We start from the raw sequence: 15,646 nt of genomic DNA on the forward strand, positions 1-15,646 counted from the left end.
TGTCTGAAGTTCAGAGTGCTGACTTTTCCCCTGAACTAGTGAATGTAATTAAAAAAGATTATTGACCCCTTAAACAACCATCTTTCCTTGTAAAGTAGATCTAAGAACCTGAGCTAGCAGCCATCCTGGCTATGCCAGTGTGTTTGCTGCTACAACTCCTCACCCCATACTTCACCCCCTCTAGTGTTTTAGGGAATTTGAGAGAAGGTACAACTAAATCACACTGGAAAAGATGGCCAGACATTCAGGGTCATCTGGCAAAATGGTCATTTCTGTACTTTCTCTGGGAAATATCTTTATAGGTAGGTTCCTTCCTGGACAGAGTTCAGATGAGAATGCTCGTAATACCAGCTGAATAAGGTCTAGCAGATATCCCTAATTAATATAATTTGCTTATTTGGGATGTTACAGCTGTAGTTTATATCAATGTCTCTTTCTAGAAAATGGAAACAAGTACAGACAAGAACTCAGTAGAAAGTATGGTATCATTGACTGAAATAGGTCACAAGTTGATCAGTTCTGAAGACAGTTCTTCTCTTTGTTGCGTTTACCAAAAGAGATCTTGGCTATGTGTCAGTTTGAGAGAGAAGTCACCTGAGGGTAGAAGACTTCTCTTGGGAAAAACAAAAACAAACTGGACTGAACTGACTTGCTTAGCCTTGGGAATAGTCTGTTCCTTGTTAAGCATTTTTTAAAGTGCTGTAATACTTGCTTGATAAAATACATGGCTCATTAAAAGTAAACATTGGAGTTTATAGAAGGAAAAAAAGTATTTTAAGCTTCTTGGACTACATAGGAAATTTGAGTGGCATTTAAATGAGTCGAAATTTTGAAGATACAAATGTCCTTGGAAATTTGATTATTTAGTAATTGACCTTTTTTGACTGTCTTCATAAGACAAAGGACAAGTAGAAGCTGAGATTTAGCTTCTCCTTGAGAAATATTTCTGTCTTCCATGGAAAGACTCCATTTGTGGCTAAAAGAAGTTTAAAAAAAAATTCAAAAAGGGGGTTTATGTGGAGAGAACTAAAATGAGTACTTTTATGTAGGGATCAAGTTACTTCTAAGATGGAACATATCTTGAAATATAGAGATAACAGATCTATTTATTATCTGTGTTATAATTAATCTATTTAAGTATGTTAGTGGTGGTCTATCCATCTAGAACATCCCCTTGTACTGACTGCCTATGGAAATAGTGTCCTAATTTCAGTCATATTTAGGCCTCCCTTTCTACTTTCTTTCACTGGTAGAAAAAAAATGCCTTCTTACCTTCAATTCTTCAAATAAAAGTAATAACTCAATGAAATAATGTATGTAAAGTACTTTGTAGCTTTAAAAGGCTATGTATGTAAATCAGAATTGTAGACAGTATTTGAAGAGATATTAGAGTCATTTAGAACAATCTTCTCATATTAGAGGTAAGGAAATTTAGGCTTAAAGAGATTGAGGGACTGGTCCAGGGTAACATGGGGAATTATATAGCAAAAGTAGGATTTGAACCTGGGTCTAATGACTTCAGATCTGAAGCTTTTTTCTGTAGAGAAAATATTCTTTTTAAAAATAAGTTTTATTGTTTACTTTTGTTTTTATATCACTTTCATTTCCCAACATACCCCTCTGAGAGCCATCCTCTATAACAAAGAATTAAAAAGCAAGGGGAAAAATAGTTCAACAAAACTAACATATTGAAAAAAGTCTGATTGAAAAGATTATATATAATGTTCCATACCCTTAGGCTCTTACTTCTTTAAAGAAGGATGGGGTGGTGTGGGAGTGCAGTGTGATGTCTCCCTTCTCATATTTCTTCTTTGGGGTCAACCTTGATCATTTTAATCTTGCAACATTCAGTTTCAATTGTTTTTTATAATTATGTCCATTTACATTGTTGCTGTTGTATATATTATTTTTCTGGTTAATGTAAAATGTAATGTAAAATCTTGGATTAATTACAAGTTAATTGATAACTAATCCCTTTTTTCAGGGTTTTTTTTTTTTTGTTTTATTCTTTTACAATGGCCATATGTTATTTTGAATGAGAGTCCAATGAAGAGGTTTCCCTCTTAAAGAATTCACTTTGCTTTGAGAATTAGTTTTAGGGGAAAATATTTGTTTTTGCAGAGTTTATTTCCTTTGATCTATTTGGTCCTTTTAATCCATTGTTAAATTTGATGCATTTAATAATCAATTACTTGCAGTTTTGCATATTGCTTTCAGATTCCTATCATTTTGCCCCCACACCCCTCACCTCCCACCCCACCACTGACTTTTAAGTTCCTTACCTACAGAATTAGTCATATTACAGGTTGTTTGCAGCCAGTGAAATTTTTTACTTCCATAAGTGAGAGATTCTATTTTTAATCCACATTGGAAGTTGAAATCTAAGATGTAATGTCAACATTAACCAAACAGGATACTGGACTAAATGAGGCCTTCCTGCTAGGATTACTTGTCAGTGATTTAGGAATGCCATTCATTGTTAAAGGAATGAATTTCAGATAGCAATAAGAGAGGCAACTAGAGAGCAGGGCAGTGGGATTTTTTTGTTGTTGTTCTAATAGTTTTATATTCAGTAATAATAATAATAACAATAACTATCATTTACATAGTACTTTAAGGTTGGCAAAGTGCTTCACAAGTATTAACTCATTTGAGCCTCACAATGGGGATTAGGTGCCATTATTATCCCCATTATACAGATGAGGAAACTGAAGCAGAAGCTATATGGTTTTTGTTGTTGTTACAATTTGAATGAAATATCATAAAGGAAATTAGAAAAGGTATGCCATCTTGGTTAAACAAAATCAAGTAATTACATATTCAATTTCTCTTTCAGTGTGTATTGTGTGGTATCTTGCAAGCCAAACTTTAGTCAGTTTGCATTCTGAGAATTATTTAGTGTGGCAAACTAATCCTTCTTGGTCTTTGAAGTATAAGACTATATCCCATATCAGACTTAGAAAAAAATTTAATAGAACTTTTATTGTATTTTTAAAATTGCATAGCAGGGAATTCTTATTAAAAAGACTGATAGTCTAATAACCTGAGAATGCTAGGAAGTACATGGAACAAATGTTAACCGTTTTGCTAATGACACTGGCTTTACAAAGAAAGCTTTGGGGGGTTATTCCGAATTAAGAATTATCTAATGTTTGGGTTTTTTTTTTTTTTTTACGATGGTTTGGGTATCAGGAAACAGATGTTTCTCCTCCTAATCTTGTCACTTATTACAGAGCATGATCCTTCTCCTGTGTATAAACATTAAACTTAAGTGTAGAAAGAAACACAAAGCTTAAATAAGATACAGACCCTGGTTTTATGGAACTTATAGTCTTAATATGTCTGTGATTTAATATACTAATATGTCACATGGTGTAGTACTTGAGTTTTTTGCACAAAGGGCATTTTCCTAGGAATATTGAAAAAATAAGAGTAGAAAAAGAAAAGAATATATATATATATACATATATATGTATATGTGTGTATATATACATATATATATATAGGTATATGTAAATAGTCATTTCTTGCATTAGAAAAATTTTACTTAAATATAACACAGAGCCAGAGGATATGGACCAGAAGATTTTAGCTTACGTGGGCAGTTACTAGTCATGTAGCATTAAGCAAGTTGGCTTACCACATTGGGCCTCAATTTCCACATCTGATAAAGTTTTTCATATGACCTGGATTAAGAATTTCTCATATATAAAATATTAGTGGCAATCCATCCATCCAGGACATGCCCTTGTACTATGCCTATGGGAGCATCCTATTAATTTTAGCCATACTTCAGACATATCTGTCAAAAGACTAGGCTTTCTTTGATCAATTCCCCTTTTAAACCTGTAAAGAGGGCTAGAGAGTCAACTTGGTATAATGGATATAGAATTGTCCCCAACTCAGATAAGGCTAGGTTTGAATGCCATATCTGACATGATACTAGCTATGGTACCTTAAGCATATAACTTAAACTTTAAAAGCCCTCAGCAGCCCTGTAAGATTCAAAGTTGTCAAGTTTGTAAGAGGAAGTTTCTCACCAGGACCCCTAATGAAACCACAGGTACGATTAAAAAAAAAAAAGCAGGGGATAGTAATGCCTACTCTATGTACACAGGATTATCTACAAAGTGCTTTTTAATAAGTAAATTCTAATGGGTCACATAAATTTAAATTGTTATATGAATAGCTGGTCTGTGTCATGTTAGCAACAGGAATGGGCTCCCCATGGAATTTCAGAAAGGGAGAAGTATTTCCCAAGCCAAACCCACTGTGTTCCTTTCTGGGAGGCCATTGGAGTCCACAGCTGTGGTAGGGATGTTCCTAGCAGCACTGTATTTCCCTTCTTACTAGGTGGCAAGCAGCTGGTGCAGCTGTAGGGGCACAAATTTTCCCTGGGTCATGCATTCCTTTCTCTCCCATTTTCCCATGGAAACAATATTTTACATACTACTTAGGTTCCCAGGTCAGTTCACATATGCAATTGAAATACCTCCTCACTCAATAAACTCCAGTGTCTTCCTATTGCCTGTAGGATCTAATTCAAAATGCTATATTTGGGTTTAGACCCCTTCACATCTTAGCCCTCTCCTATCTTTCCAGTCTTCTTACACCTTACTCACGGACGCGTACTCTTCCAGAGGGTGACCCTGGCCTCTTGGCTGTTCCACAGTAAAGATGTTCCTTTTCTCCGCTCTGGCCATTTCCTCTGGTTGTGCCCTATTCCTGGAATGTTCTCCTTCCTCTGCTCTATCTCCTGACTTCCTGACTTCCTTTAAATTCCACCTTCTACAGGAAGCCCTTCTTGACCCCTCTTAATTCTAATGCCTTCCCTCTGTTAATTATTTCCTATTTATCCTGCATATAGCTTATTCTGTATATATTTGTTTTCATGCTGTCTCCTCTATTAGATTTTAAGCTCCTTGAGGGCAGGGACTGTCTTTTGCCTCTTTCACAAAAGCATTGAGCATAGTACTTGACACATAATAGGAGCTTAATAATGTTTATTGATTGATTGATGCCAAATAGGGAAAATATATTGCTACTTTCATCAAGATTCTTATGTACCCATTTTTTTTCCACCAAGTACACAATTGGTAGAATAATAGATATTCCAATTCTAGAACAATAAATATTCTAGGAGAGGCAAGATGACAAAGTAGACAGAAAGCTGGCCTCTCGAGTCAGGAAGAGCTGAGTTCAAGGCTGTGTGACTCTAGACACAAGTCACTCAAGCTCTCATAGGTGCCCTCCCCCCCCCCCCAAGTCTCTGAGGCTTTAAGTTGTGGTGCAAGTGCAGGTTTGGATTGGTCAAGGACCCTTCTCTATTGAGATCTCCTTATACAAATGAATTCATAGGTTTCATCAAAATATGATCAAACAGAAAAAAATATTCATTGATTCACTTGGCAATGGGCATAGCTGGTTTTCTATCTTTTGAAAAAATTATTAATAATGGCTTTTGTTATTAAGAGTCTGAGGTTGACCCTTCTAGTTCACCCTCAGAAGGTAAAAGGAAATGTTATTTATTCATGGAGACAAATGTATTAACATATGTTAGACACTTTGCAATCTTGCAGTTGGTGATGATGATGATGATGATGGCTATAGCTAGCAGGGCCTAATAGAGTAGCACTAAATATAAGCAGAATGCTTAGAAAAGGCTATGTCATTGGTACTAAGGTAGAATTCTGAAGCTGCAAGGGATTTATCTGTGGTCCAAAGAACTTTGGAATGAGAGTTGAGAACTACCCGTCATTTAACGTCCCTGGGCCCCAATCACCTCATCTGCAAAATGAAGAGTTTACACCAGGCAACTTCAATGATCCAATCCTAACATTCTGTGACTCTAAATAGACTGCGGGGTGGGGGGCGGATGTTAACTGGGAACCTGACTACCACTGATAATGTCATGAAAAAAATGTGTACCCCGCTTCTGAGCTGTTTCACAAGTGAACTTTTGGAACACAACCCTTGTGTTAGTTGGGGACTCATTGCATTGAGTTTTAAATAGTTTCTTTCTGTGTGAATTCATTCCAGACACCTGAAAGTGGAAATGAGGAGCAGAGAAACCAGGAGTTGGCTCATATGGAAGAGGCCCGGATGGTAATATTAAATAACCTTGAGGAACTTGAACAAAAGATTAAAGACCTCAATGATCAGATGGATGAATCTTCCAGAGAGGTAGGAAGCTGAAACCATTTCTCTCCCTCTACTTACCTTGTTCTCTTTTCTTTCTTTTTTTGGAGGGAGGTGGTGGTTTAAAAGCTTTCTGTTGATTGTTACAGTCAAATTACGATGACTGAATGAAGACACTAGCACAACACCGTCATTAATGTACATTTAGTGAGCTTTCGTTATGTACAGAACAAGAGTGCAGATATTTCTTGGGGAATCAGACTGAGGCAGAGATGCCAAGCTTTTATTTTTTTCATACCTTTTATATATCCACTTGCTTTTGTATAGTGTATGATTTACCCTACAGAGTCCATTAGTTGAAATGCCCATTTTCATTTTGGTTTTGCTTCTAAGGGAGTAAGGAGGTTGTTTATTTGTCTTTTACCATCTTTGCTGGCAAACCCTAGATGTCTTTCCTACATGTGTCGTTGCTTGGAATCTTGTGCTTTCATTCCAAGCTGTGTGCAATTTTCACTTTGACTTGAGCAAAGAGAGCCAAGATGTATGCAGCTGCTCCCAAATTAGCTGGTGCTCAGCCTAGATACAAGAAATTGATAAAAAAAAAATCCTATGAGTATCCTCTAAGGTAGCTGTTCTCCAAATGCAGCCGTTGGACCCCTGGGCATCCCTGAGACCCTTTCAGGAAATGTACAAGGTCAAAATAATTTGCATAATAATCCTAAATTGTTTTTTCTATGAAAATGTTGGGTTTTTTTATAATTACATAACTGTATAAAGCTGAATTTTCTTGATAGACTTCAACCAAAACAACCTATCACAAGGGATTGAATGCAAAAGCAGATATAAGAATCCAGCTGTCTTCTGTTAAGTCAGATATTGAAGAGTTTTGCAAAAAATATGTCAAACAAATCACTTCTCACTTTTTTTTGTTTTGGAAAACAAAGTTATTTCTTGTTAAAAATGTTTATGTTAACATGTAACAGATTTATTTTTGTTATTTTGAATGTATTAATAAGTGTTTTTAAAATTTACCATTTTTTAATTTCTAATAGAGTAAATATAAAACATAACACATAACCAAAAGCTCTTAATTTAAAAGAGTGTAATAGAGTCCTGATATTAATAAGTTTGAGACTCACTGTTCCAAGGAATAGGCAGAATTGTAAAGGAAGTTTAAAGGAAAAGGAAAAATAGCTTCCTTAATAAAACTATGTTCAAATCCCCAGACTTTCACATAGCTGACCCTATAGCTGAGACAGTAAGCTGCCTCAGTCAAGATTTTCTCAGCGGTTTGGTGTTGTAAATGCCCCTGCAATGGTCAGGTAAAAAGGCGTTGACTGGAATTGAGGACCTGAATTCATATCTAATGCTCACCACTACTATGACTTTGGGCAAATGATCAACTTCCTGGACCTCAGTTTTCTTATCCTGTAAAATGAGGGGGTTGAAATAGATACCTCTGATTTTCTTGCCAGTTCTTGGTCTATGACCTTATGCTTTGAAAGAACAAATCTAGAAAATGTTTTGTGTTCTCAGGGGGATATGGAATGTGCCCTTCTGGATGGTGAACAGAAAGCAGAATCAGCTGAACTTCTGAAAGAAAAGGAGATATTGGACCATCTAAATAGGAAGATAGCAGAGCTTGAAAAGAAGATTGTTGGGGAAAAGACCAAGGTAAAAACATAAAAACTGAAGGAACTTTAAATCATTCTGATACTGATCAAATGCATTTTTTTTCTTATGCATATGTCTCTCTGTATTTTATTAAACTTGACATATGTAGTAGTTTCCCATTCACTAAAATGTTAACCATGGATGCCTTACCTCACCATTCTTTTGGTATCATTGGTCACATTCTTAGAATGGCAGTACTGTAGACCAAAGGGAAAATATGGGATGGGTTGGGACAAAGGATGAGGTGAAGGTAAAATATGAGTGACTTACACATCTATCCAAGGGTAAAGACACAGCTGTTTTTTTTTTTTGCTCGTAAGAGTCTGTTGTTCCTTTAGAATGATTAACTTTTTTATTTCTTTGGAATCTGAATAGTAGATGTGGTGTAAGGTGTAATTCCCTATTGTTGGTATTTTACCTCTAGGACCTGAAATTGTACAACTATGGATCTCATTTTTCAGCATTTTTTTTAAGATGGGTTTTTGTTTTAGCAAAGTGGCATTAACTGCAGGTGTTGATCTTGACAAACATAGCTAAGTTGTTCCTGAGTACCCTCCCCCAATATTAAGTGGGGATATGAAAACTCAATGAGTGCCATGGCAATAGGTGAGAGGTACCCTTCAAGCACTGGTTGGAGATTTCACTGAAAAACGTTCTCATGAGCAGTGAAAGTCCCAAACTGGAGGGGTTCCCAAACTGGAGGGAGTCCCACACAACCACTACCTTGTAATAATGCTAGACATTAGAAGAGAGAAATAAGTCAAAGAATGGAAGAAGGCTTCTTTCTCTTTCACACACTCACCTTCTCCCTCCCCAATTCCCTACATAATCAGACTGTATATGTACTAATATTTGATTGGAGGAGAGAAAATAAAGGAATGACTACAGTGTATGTATGTGCACACACATGCAGGTATGTGGATGCCTGTGTAGCTGTCTCCACATGCATGTCTCAGTGACATCTCAAACTCAATAGCCACAAACCAAACGTATCACCACCATAAGGCCCAGTCATTGTTCCTGTTTTTAAAAAATTATAAAATATATTTTCAGATAAAATATATAATAATGTTATATTACAAATAATTATCAAATATCATATTTTATAATTCTATAGTTTTATTATCTATTATATAATGTCTAAGCATATATTGCATAAATTGCATATAATATAGAAATATTATTTAAAAATTTGTAATTATATAAAATATGAAAATATTCTATTAAAATTTACATAGAACATTCTTATTTAATTCTATGGCACTACTATCCTTTGAGTTACCTAGGCGTGAAATTGTGACTCCTCACTTTCCCTAATCTCTCACATTCAACCAGTTGCCAAGTATATCTCTTCTATCTCTGCAAGTTCTGCCATATTTGTCCCTTTCTCTCCACCCACACTGCCAACACTCCAAATTAGACCTTCATCCCCTCCTGCTCACTAAGTAATCTCTTCCTTCTCCAATCCATCCCTCACATAGCTGCCAAAATAATCTTCCTCATAAAAAGATGACTGTCACTTTCCTGCTTGAAAAACTTCTGTTGACTTCCTTTTGCCACTAAGAAAATTTAAACTTCCCACAAATTGGCTCCAGTCTACCTTATTTCACATTGCTACCTGTCATATACTCTTATGTTCCAGTAAAATTGGACTCCTCTCAGTTGGCTGGTCTTGTTCTTCCCTCTCCCTCTCATATTTATTTACTCAGACAAACCCCCACCCCCTTCTTCCTTCTTTCTCTCTCTCTGCTGAAATCTTTTTTTCTTCAAGGTTCAGCTCAATGGATGCTATCACCTGTATCCTCTTGGACAGGTCTCTTAAACTCTCTGGACTTGAAGGTTCTTATCTGAAAAATGAGCAGTTGGACTAAATAATCTCTGAGGTTCCTTCCACTTTAAACCTGTGTTCCTCTGGCTTCTTCTGTGAAGTCCCCCAGCTGACTCCTGCACTGTGTACCGCTCACCCTTCTCCGCATGCCAGGTGAATGTGCTCTCTGCTTCAGTTTTCTCAGAGAATTTGGCCTCTTCCTCCTTTGTACTTACCTCACTCTTCTTCCCTTGTGTCACACTTATTTGCTTACCTGTTTTGTGGGCATTATATTCTTCATATTGTAAAGGTTCTCCATTTTTGTATCCCCATCCCCTAGCATAATACCTTCCTTAAAGTGGGCACTTTATAAATTATTATTATCAAATGACATGTCATTTAATGAATTTCAAAACCTTAAAGTACCAAATAAATGACACTTATTATTTTAGAGAGACCATAGAAAGACTACAGTAGTTGGAGTCAGTCCAGGAGTCTAGGTTTTAATCCCAACTCTGCTACTTGCTGGGTGACTCTTGGCCAGTCATATAACCTTTCTGGGACTCAGTTTTCCTTATTTCTAAAATGGGGATAATAATATTTGCACTTCTACCTCACCAGATCAAATTAAAAAAAAAAAGAATTTAAAGTCCTTTACAAACCTATGTAAATGTTATTTCTTTTTGCATTGAATCAAACATAGACTGGGCAGGTATGTATTACATATGTGTACATATATATATATATATATATATATATATATAAATATATACAAACAAGCTTATGCATATATCGTCTATATAATATATGCATTTATATCCGTATATCATTATTACACAATAAACATGTGTTATTACATGTACTATGTATAAAATTGTGTACTATTAGAGCTCTAGAAGAGATATTCGAGATTACCTAGTCTAGTTCCCCTTCATCTTACAAATAAGACAACTAAAGCCTGGAAAAGTTGAATGATTTGCCCAACTTAATTGTTGTGAGGATTAAAGAAGATAGAATATGTTTTGCAAATCATGTTGTATTGAGTCATTTTCTGTTGCGTCCAACCCTTTGTGGCCCTATTTGGGATTTTCTTGGCAAAGCTACTGGAGCAGTTTGCTGTTTCCTTCTCCAGCTTATTTTACAGTTGAGGAAACTGAGGCAAACAGGGTTAAGTGACTTGCCCAGGCTCACCCAGATAGCAAGTGTTTGAAGCCAGATTTGAACTGAGGAAGTTGAGTCCAGTGGTGCTTTATCCACTGTATCACCTAAAATAATACAGTGTTATATAAATGAAAGGCAAAAAGCCCCTTAGCCTATTAATGGCAGACCTAACCCTACCACCCACTATGTATGTTTTTGTTTATACTCTAAAACCTCTTCCAATGCTTTATATCCCCCATATATAAGTTATTACATATGAATGCTGTGTAATATGTATCATATGTATATACATATGCATATGTATGTACAAGACATACATATATGTCTACATAGCCATCAAAAGATATAGATAAAAGCATACATGCACAGTTATTCATACACACCAACTTTCGTCCTTTTTACTTTCCTCTCCTGGTCAACAACTGGCAAAGGCATACACAGAACTTGGTATATGCCAAGGAAATATTCATGATTCACCAAAGTTTCATAATTTAGTCTTTGAATTAGTGTGTCCTGTGCTAACTAGTCACAGATGCAACTTAGTTAAGTAGCATGACGAAACGTTTACCATGGTAAACAAACACATCACCATGTGCATCATCATCTATATGTAGCAGGGTGTTCCAATTCTCTGCTGCCATGGTTCCTTTGTACTAATTCTTCATCGTTCCTGGAAGTATTTCCTAGGTTTGCTCTTCAGTTCTTTGAATTCTCGGTTACTTCTTTCATGAGTTGCTTGGCCTCAGTCTCCCTGTTTCTTCCTTCTTGTCTAATGTTGTTTAAAAGGTAATTTTGAGCAAGAGATAGATACTCAAAAGGAAGAAAAGGGGGGCTTAGATTTAGAACGTTGAGACTGAAAGGCCCCCCTGCCTTGGAGAGAATCCGGTTACCAGGTCCTGGAAACTTAGGACTTGAAACCCCATGATATTATGATCTGTGACTTTTTCTGTTTGCCTATCTTGTGACTTCGCCAGACTTCCCTGGGACTAAGTCCCTTTGAGTCTCTTCCAAGAAAAATACATCCCTCCAGCCACAAATCCTAAGAGCTTGGTCAGATTCCTCCAGATACAATCTCTGAAAGGCCTATCTACTAACAAATAATTTCTTTCAGGAAATGGTGCCAGTTAAGCTAATGACAAAGCTTATTTCCCAAAGGGAATCTATTGTAATGACTCCCTCCCCTTATGGTCTCTGCATCATCAGTTCAGATACTGTAAAAGCTCCTTGGGATATTCAAGAACATAGGTAGAATCTAGGTTCAAATCTAGCCTTCTACAAGAGGCCTTTCTTTAGTCCCTTTAATCGCTAGTTTCTTACCTTTTCTGATTCCTCTCATAGACCTTGTATATTTCTCAGGTGTACCTGCAAATTTGCATGCAGTCTCTCCCATTAGAATGTGAGCTCCTTGAGAGCAAGGACTGGGTTTTTGGTAGTGGTTGGGTTTTTGGTTTTGGTTTGGCTTTGTGGTTTTTGGTTTGGCTTTGCCTTTCTTTGAATCTCCAGCACTTAGCTTGGTGCCTAATACATAATAAGCACTTAAATGCTTGCTGACTCACTAAATAGAAACAGACATGTGGGCTATTTGAAATTTTGCAGAGTTGCATTGCTGGTTTCACCAATGCGTTTAGGCTAGAAGCGAAGGTTTTTCTAGAAACCTAGGAAGTACAGCATTAGCATTTACAACTGTTGAGATACTGAGGCATGCTTAATAAGGAGACATCCAACTTCTTTGTCAATCAGCAAACAAATTTATTAATTGTCTACTATGTGCCAAACATTGGGTTGTATAGAAAAGATAAAAAAGCTATAGGGTTTTCCTTAATCCTATGCTAAGAAAAATGACTATGATGTAAAGAGGGTAGGGAAAGTAGCAGTTTGGAAGTAGGGTAGCAGATGGGTATTGAAACCCTGAAATGCTGAAAATGTAGTAGTACTTTTTGACTAAGATTAAATTAAATGTAACTTTTGCTAGTTTAGCCCAGCTAGGTGACACAGCGAATAGTGTTGGGCCTGAAGTCAGGAAGAGTCATTTTCCTGAGTTCAAATTCAGCCTTAGACACTTACTAGCTGTGTGATCCTGGGCAAATCACTTAACCAGTATCAGCCTCAGTTTCCTCAGCTTCAAAATGAGCTAGAGAAATAAATGGCAAACCACTCCAGTGTCTTGGCCAAGAAAACCCCAAAGGAGATCACAAAGAGTCAGAAATGACTGGAAATGACTGAGCAACAATTATCAGTTCATACTATCTGAATTTTTTTTTTTAATCTGACCAAAAATGTGTGGCCATGGAAAGTATTACATTTTGAATAAGTCAGTAAGGCCTTCTTTCCACATCTTTCTTACGAAGTTTTAAGATACTATGAAAACAAAACAAAACAAACAAAAACAAAAACTGACGATTTTGGAGGATGAGAATAAATATACATTTAAACCAACCAGCTTAGCCTTTTTCTTTTTTAAATCTTAAAAACAAACCAACAAATAAGAAATCAGGAAGTCTTCTAGAGTCTGGGCTCCCTAGAGTGACTTCTAATGAATGCATGATTCTCGTGAGATAAACTCACTGAATAATATGAATAATCTGATGTCTTTGATGAGTCAGTTTATATATTTCTATATGTTCCTCTGCCTGACAACAAGAACTTAAAGGAGCTTTCAAAACTGGGGCTTCCTGTTAAGTCCTTAAGAAGAGAGTACAGTAAATTCACTTTTTAAAAAGTACCAAAAAAGTTGAAGGAGAAAAAATTAGATAAGGACCAAGAGAACACATTGAGTTACTAATTCATTGGTCACTTTGAAGAAAGAGGTTACAGTGGAATGATGAGTTTGGAAGCTGAATTTCAAAGAGTAGGGAATGAGAAGAGAGGAAGTATAAACCACAAGTAAAATAAAATTCAAGTATCTGCAGTGTTTTTTTAGGAATTTGCCTGAGAAAAGAAAAGGAATCTAAGATCACAGTTTGAGAGGATGATAGGGTCTTACCAACGTGTTTTAAGGATTAGGAAACTTGGGTGTTTTTGAAGGCTATTAAGGAAGGAATCCAATAGCCTGGGTGACCTTGAAGGTCTGAGAGAAAGGGAATGATTGAGGGGACAATATGCAGGAGATGAAAGGGGATGGAATCAAATGCACATTTAGAGATTCTGGCATTGTCAAGGGAAAGGTCTGTTTTATTATCAGAAACTGGAGGTTTGGGGCTGAGAAGAGAGGAAGAGAGATCCTATGGAGGTGTTTTATGATGAAGATAAAGGGAAAAATGGGAATTTAGGGGAAATGTCCTCAATTTTCTGAGCTGAGTAAGAGGTATAATGCTCAGCTGAGAAACTATGTTGAGGGATTTATCAGAAGCTTGAGGAAAAAAGAGGAAGTCTGAAAAAACTTCTCTTGGGAGTGAGATAGACAGTCAATTAAGAGAGAATAAAAGGAGTGCTTTACACATGACTTTTCTACCCACCATCCAGCATACAAAGAAGACTCCAGGTCTACTGTAGAAAGACTGATGATGTTACCTCATTTTTAGATACACATCCATTATCTTACTTACTACTGTATAGTTCAGAAATGAAATATTTCCTAACTTGAGTGGGCACAGAGTTCTTTCTGTATAACCCATAATAAATTAAAAGATGTTTCTGGGTATGTCATTTGGAATTTCATCTTTTTTTTTTTTTATGCTTCCAGGTAGGTCTTTCTTAATAGTGGAAACACTTAGACAGATTTCAGACAGGTAACTCACTATATGTAGAAAAGGTGTGTGTGTGTGTGTGTGTGTGTGTTTGTTTTAATACAGCTGTAGTTATCTGCCCTACTGGGCAATGTACGTGTTGACTTGCCGTTTTTATTATAATCTTAGAGTAGAATATCATGGGGCGGCTAGGTGGTATAGTAGATAGAGTGCCAGGCCTAGAGTCAGGAATTACTCATCTTCCTGAGTTCGAATACAGCTTCATATACTTACTAGTTGTATGACCCAGGGCAAGTCATTTAACCCTGTTTTCCTCAGTTTCCTCTTCTGTAAAATGAGCTGTTGAAGGAAATGGCAAACCACTCCAATATCTTTGCCAAGAAAACCCCAAATGGGCTCATGAAGAGTTGGATCTAACTGAACAATAGCAATTACAAAAGTGTAGCACTATGTACAAATCTAAAAAAAGACCTTTTTTTGCCCTTTAGATCATGTTTCCCTTTCCACGTGCCTGTTATAATAATAGCTGGCCTTTATAGAGAGTTTTAAGTTTGCAGAGTGCTTTACCTGTATTATTTCCCTTGATCCTCACAACAACTCCTAATGTAAGTACTGTTATTATCGTTCTCATTTTATAGAGGAAGAAATTTGAGATTTGGAGATGTGAAATAAATTGCCTGGAGTCATTCAGCTAGCAAGTTTCTGAGACAGAATTTGAACTCAGGTCCCCCTGACTCCAAGTCTTTAATTCTGTGTGTGTCAGACATTCAACCCGGGGCTATGTGCAGTCCACAAGGTTGCTCAATGTTGCAAAACCAGATTAAAATGCAATTAGAAAATAGTTAACAAAATAAAAATATAATAAAACATAATTAATATTATATTTTAAAGTTCAATATCCAGCCTGCAGGGATCCTTATGCATGGATTGGTAGCCCCATTTAGTTTTCAGTTTGACACCATTGTCCTATATTATCTAGCTGCCTCTATTTGTTGCTTTTGTCCACGTAATTTGTAGCCCAAGCTTATCAAAAGCTTTAAAGATATACTCATGGTTAGTTGAACTTAAGTAGTGATAAGACATCCTGTATGATGACCCCAGATTTAACAAAGGCAGGTACTGTTGAGGTTTAGGGGTTCTGGGACCCTGAAATAGTGACGTGCAGGTCCTGCACAAATGT

At 36.5% G+C, this 15,646-nt stretch overlaps 1 protein-coding gene across 4 annotated transcripts in view; it reads left to right on the forward strand.

The window, feature by feature from the left end:
• Window positions 1-15,646, forward strand: part of PHLDB2 (pleckstrin homology like domain family B member 2) — a 155,581-nt gene that overhangs the window by 58,133 nt on the left and 81,802 nt on the right. For all 4 annotated transcript variants that reach the window (XM_069069826.1, XM_069069827.1, XM_069069825.1 and 1 more), the window contains 2 exons: window positions 6,040-6,183; window positions 7,675-7,812. In XM_069069826.1, coding sequence (XP_068925927.1) covers window positions 6,040-6,183; window positions 7,675-7,812 — 282 coding nt within the window. The remainder of the gene's footprint in view (window positions 1-6,039; window positions 6,184-7,674; window positions 7,813-15,646) is intronic.

Source organism: Petaurus breviceps, unplaced genomic scaffold (assembly GCF_028583685.1).
Source record: "Petaurus breviceps papuanus isolate PSGF00001 unplaced genomic scaffold, PetGlider_PUasm1.0 90792, whole genome shotgun sequence".
Taxonomy (NCBI): domain Eukaryota; kingdom Metazoa; phylum Chordata; class Mammalia; order Diprotodontia; family Petauridae; genus Petaurus; species Petaurus breviceps.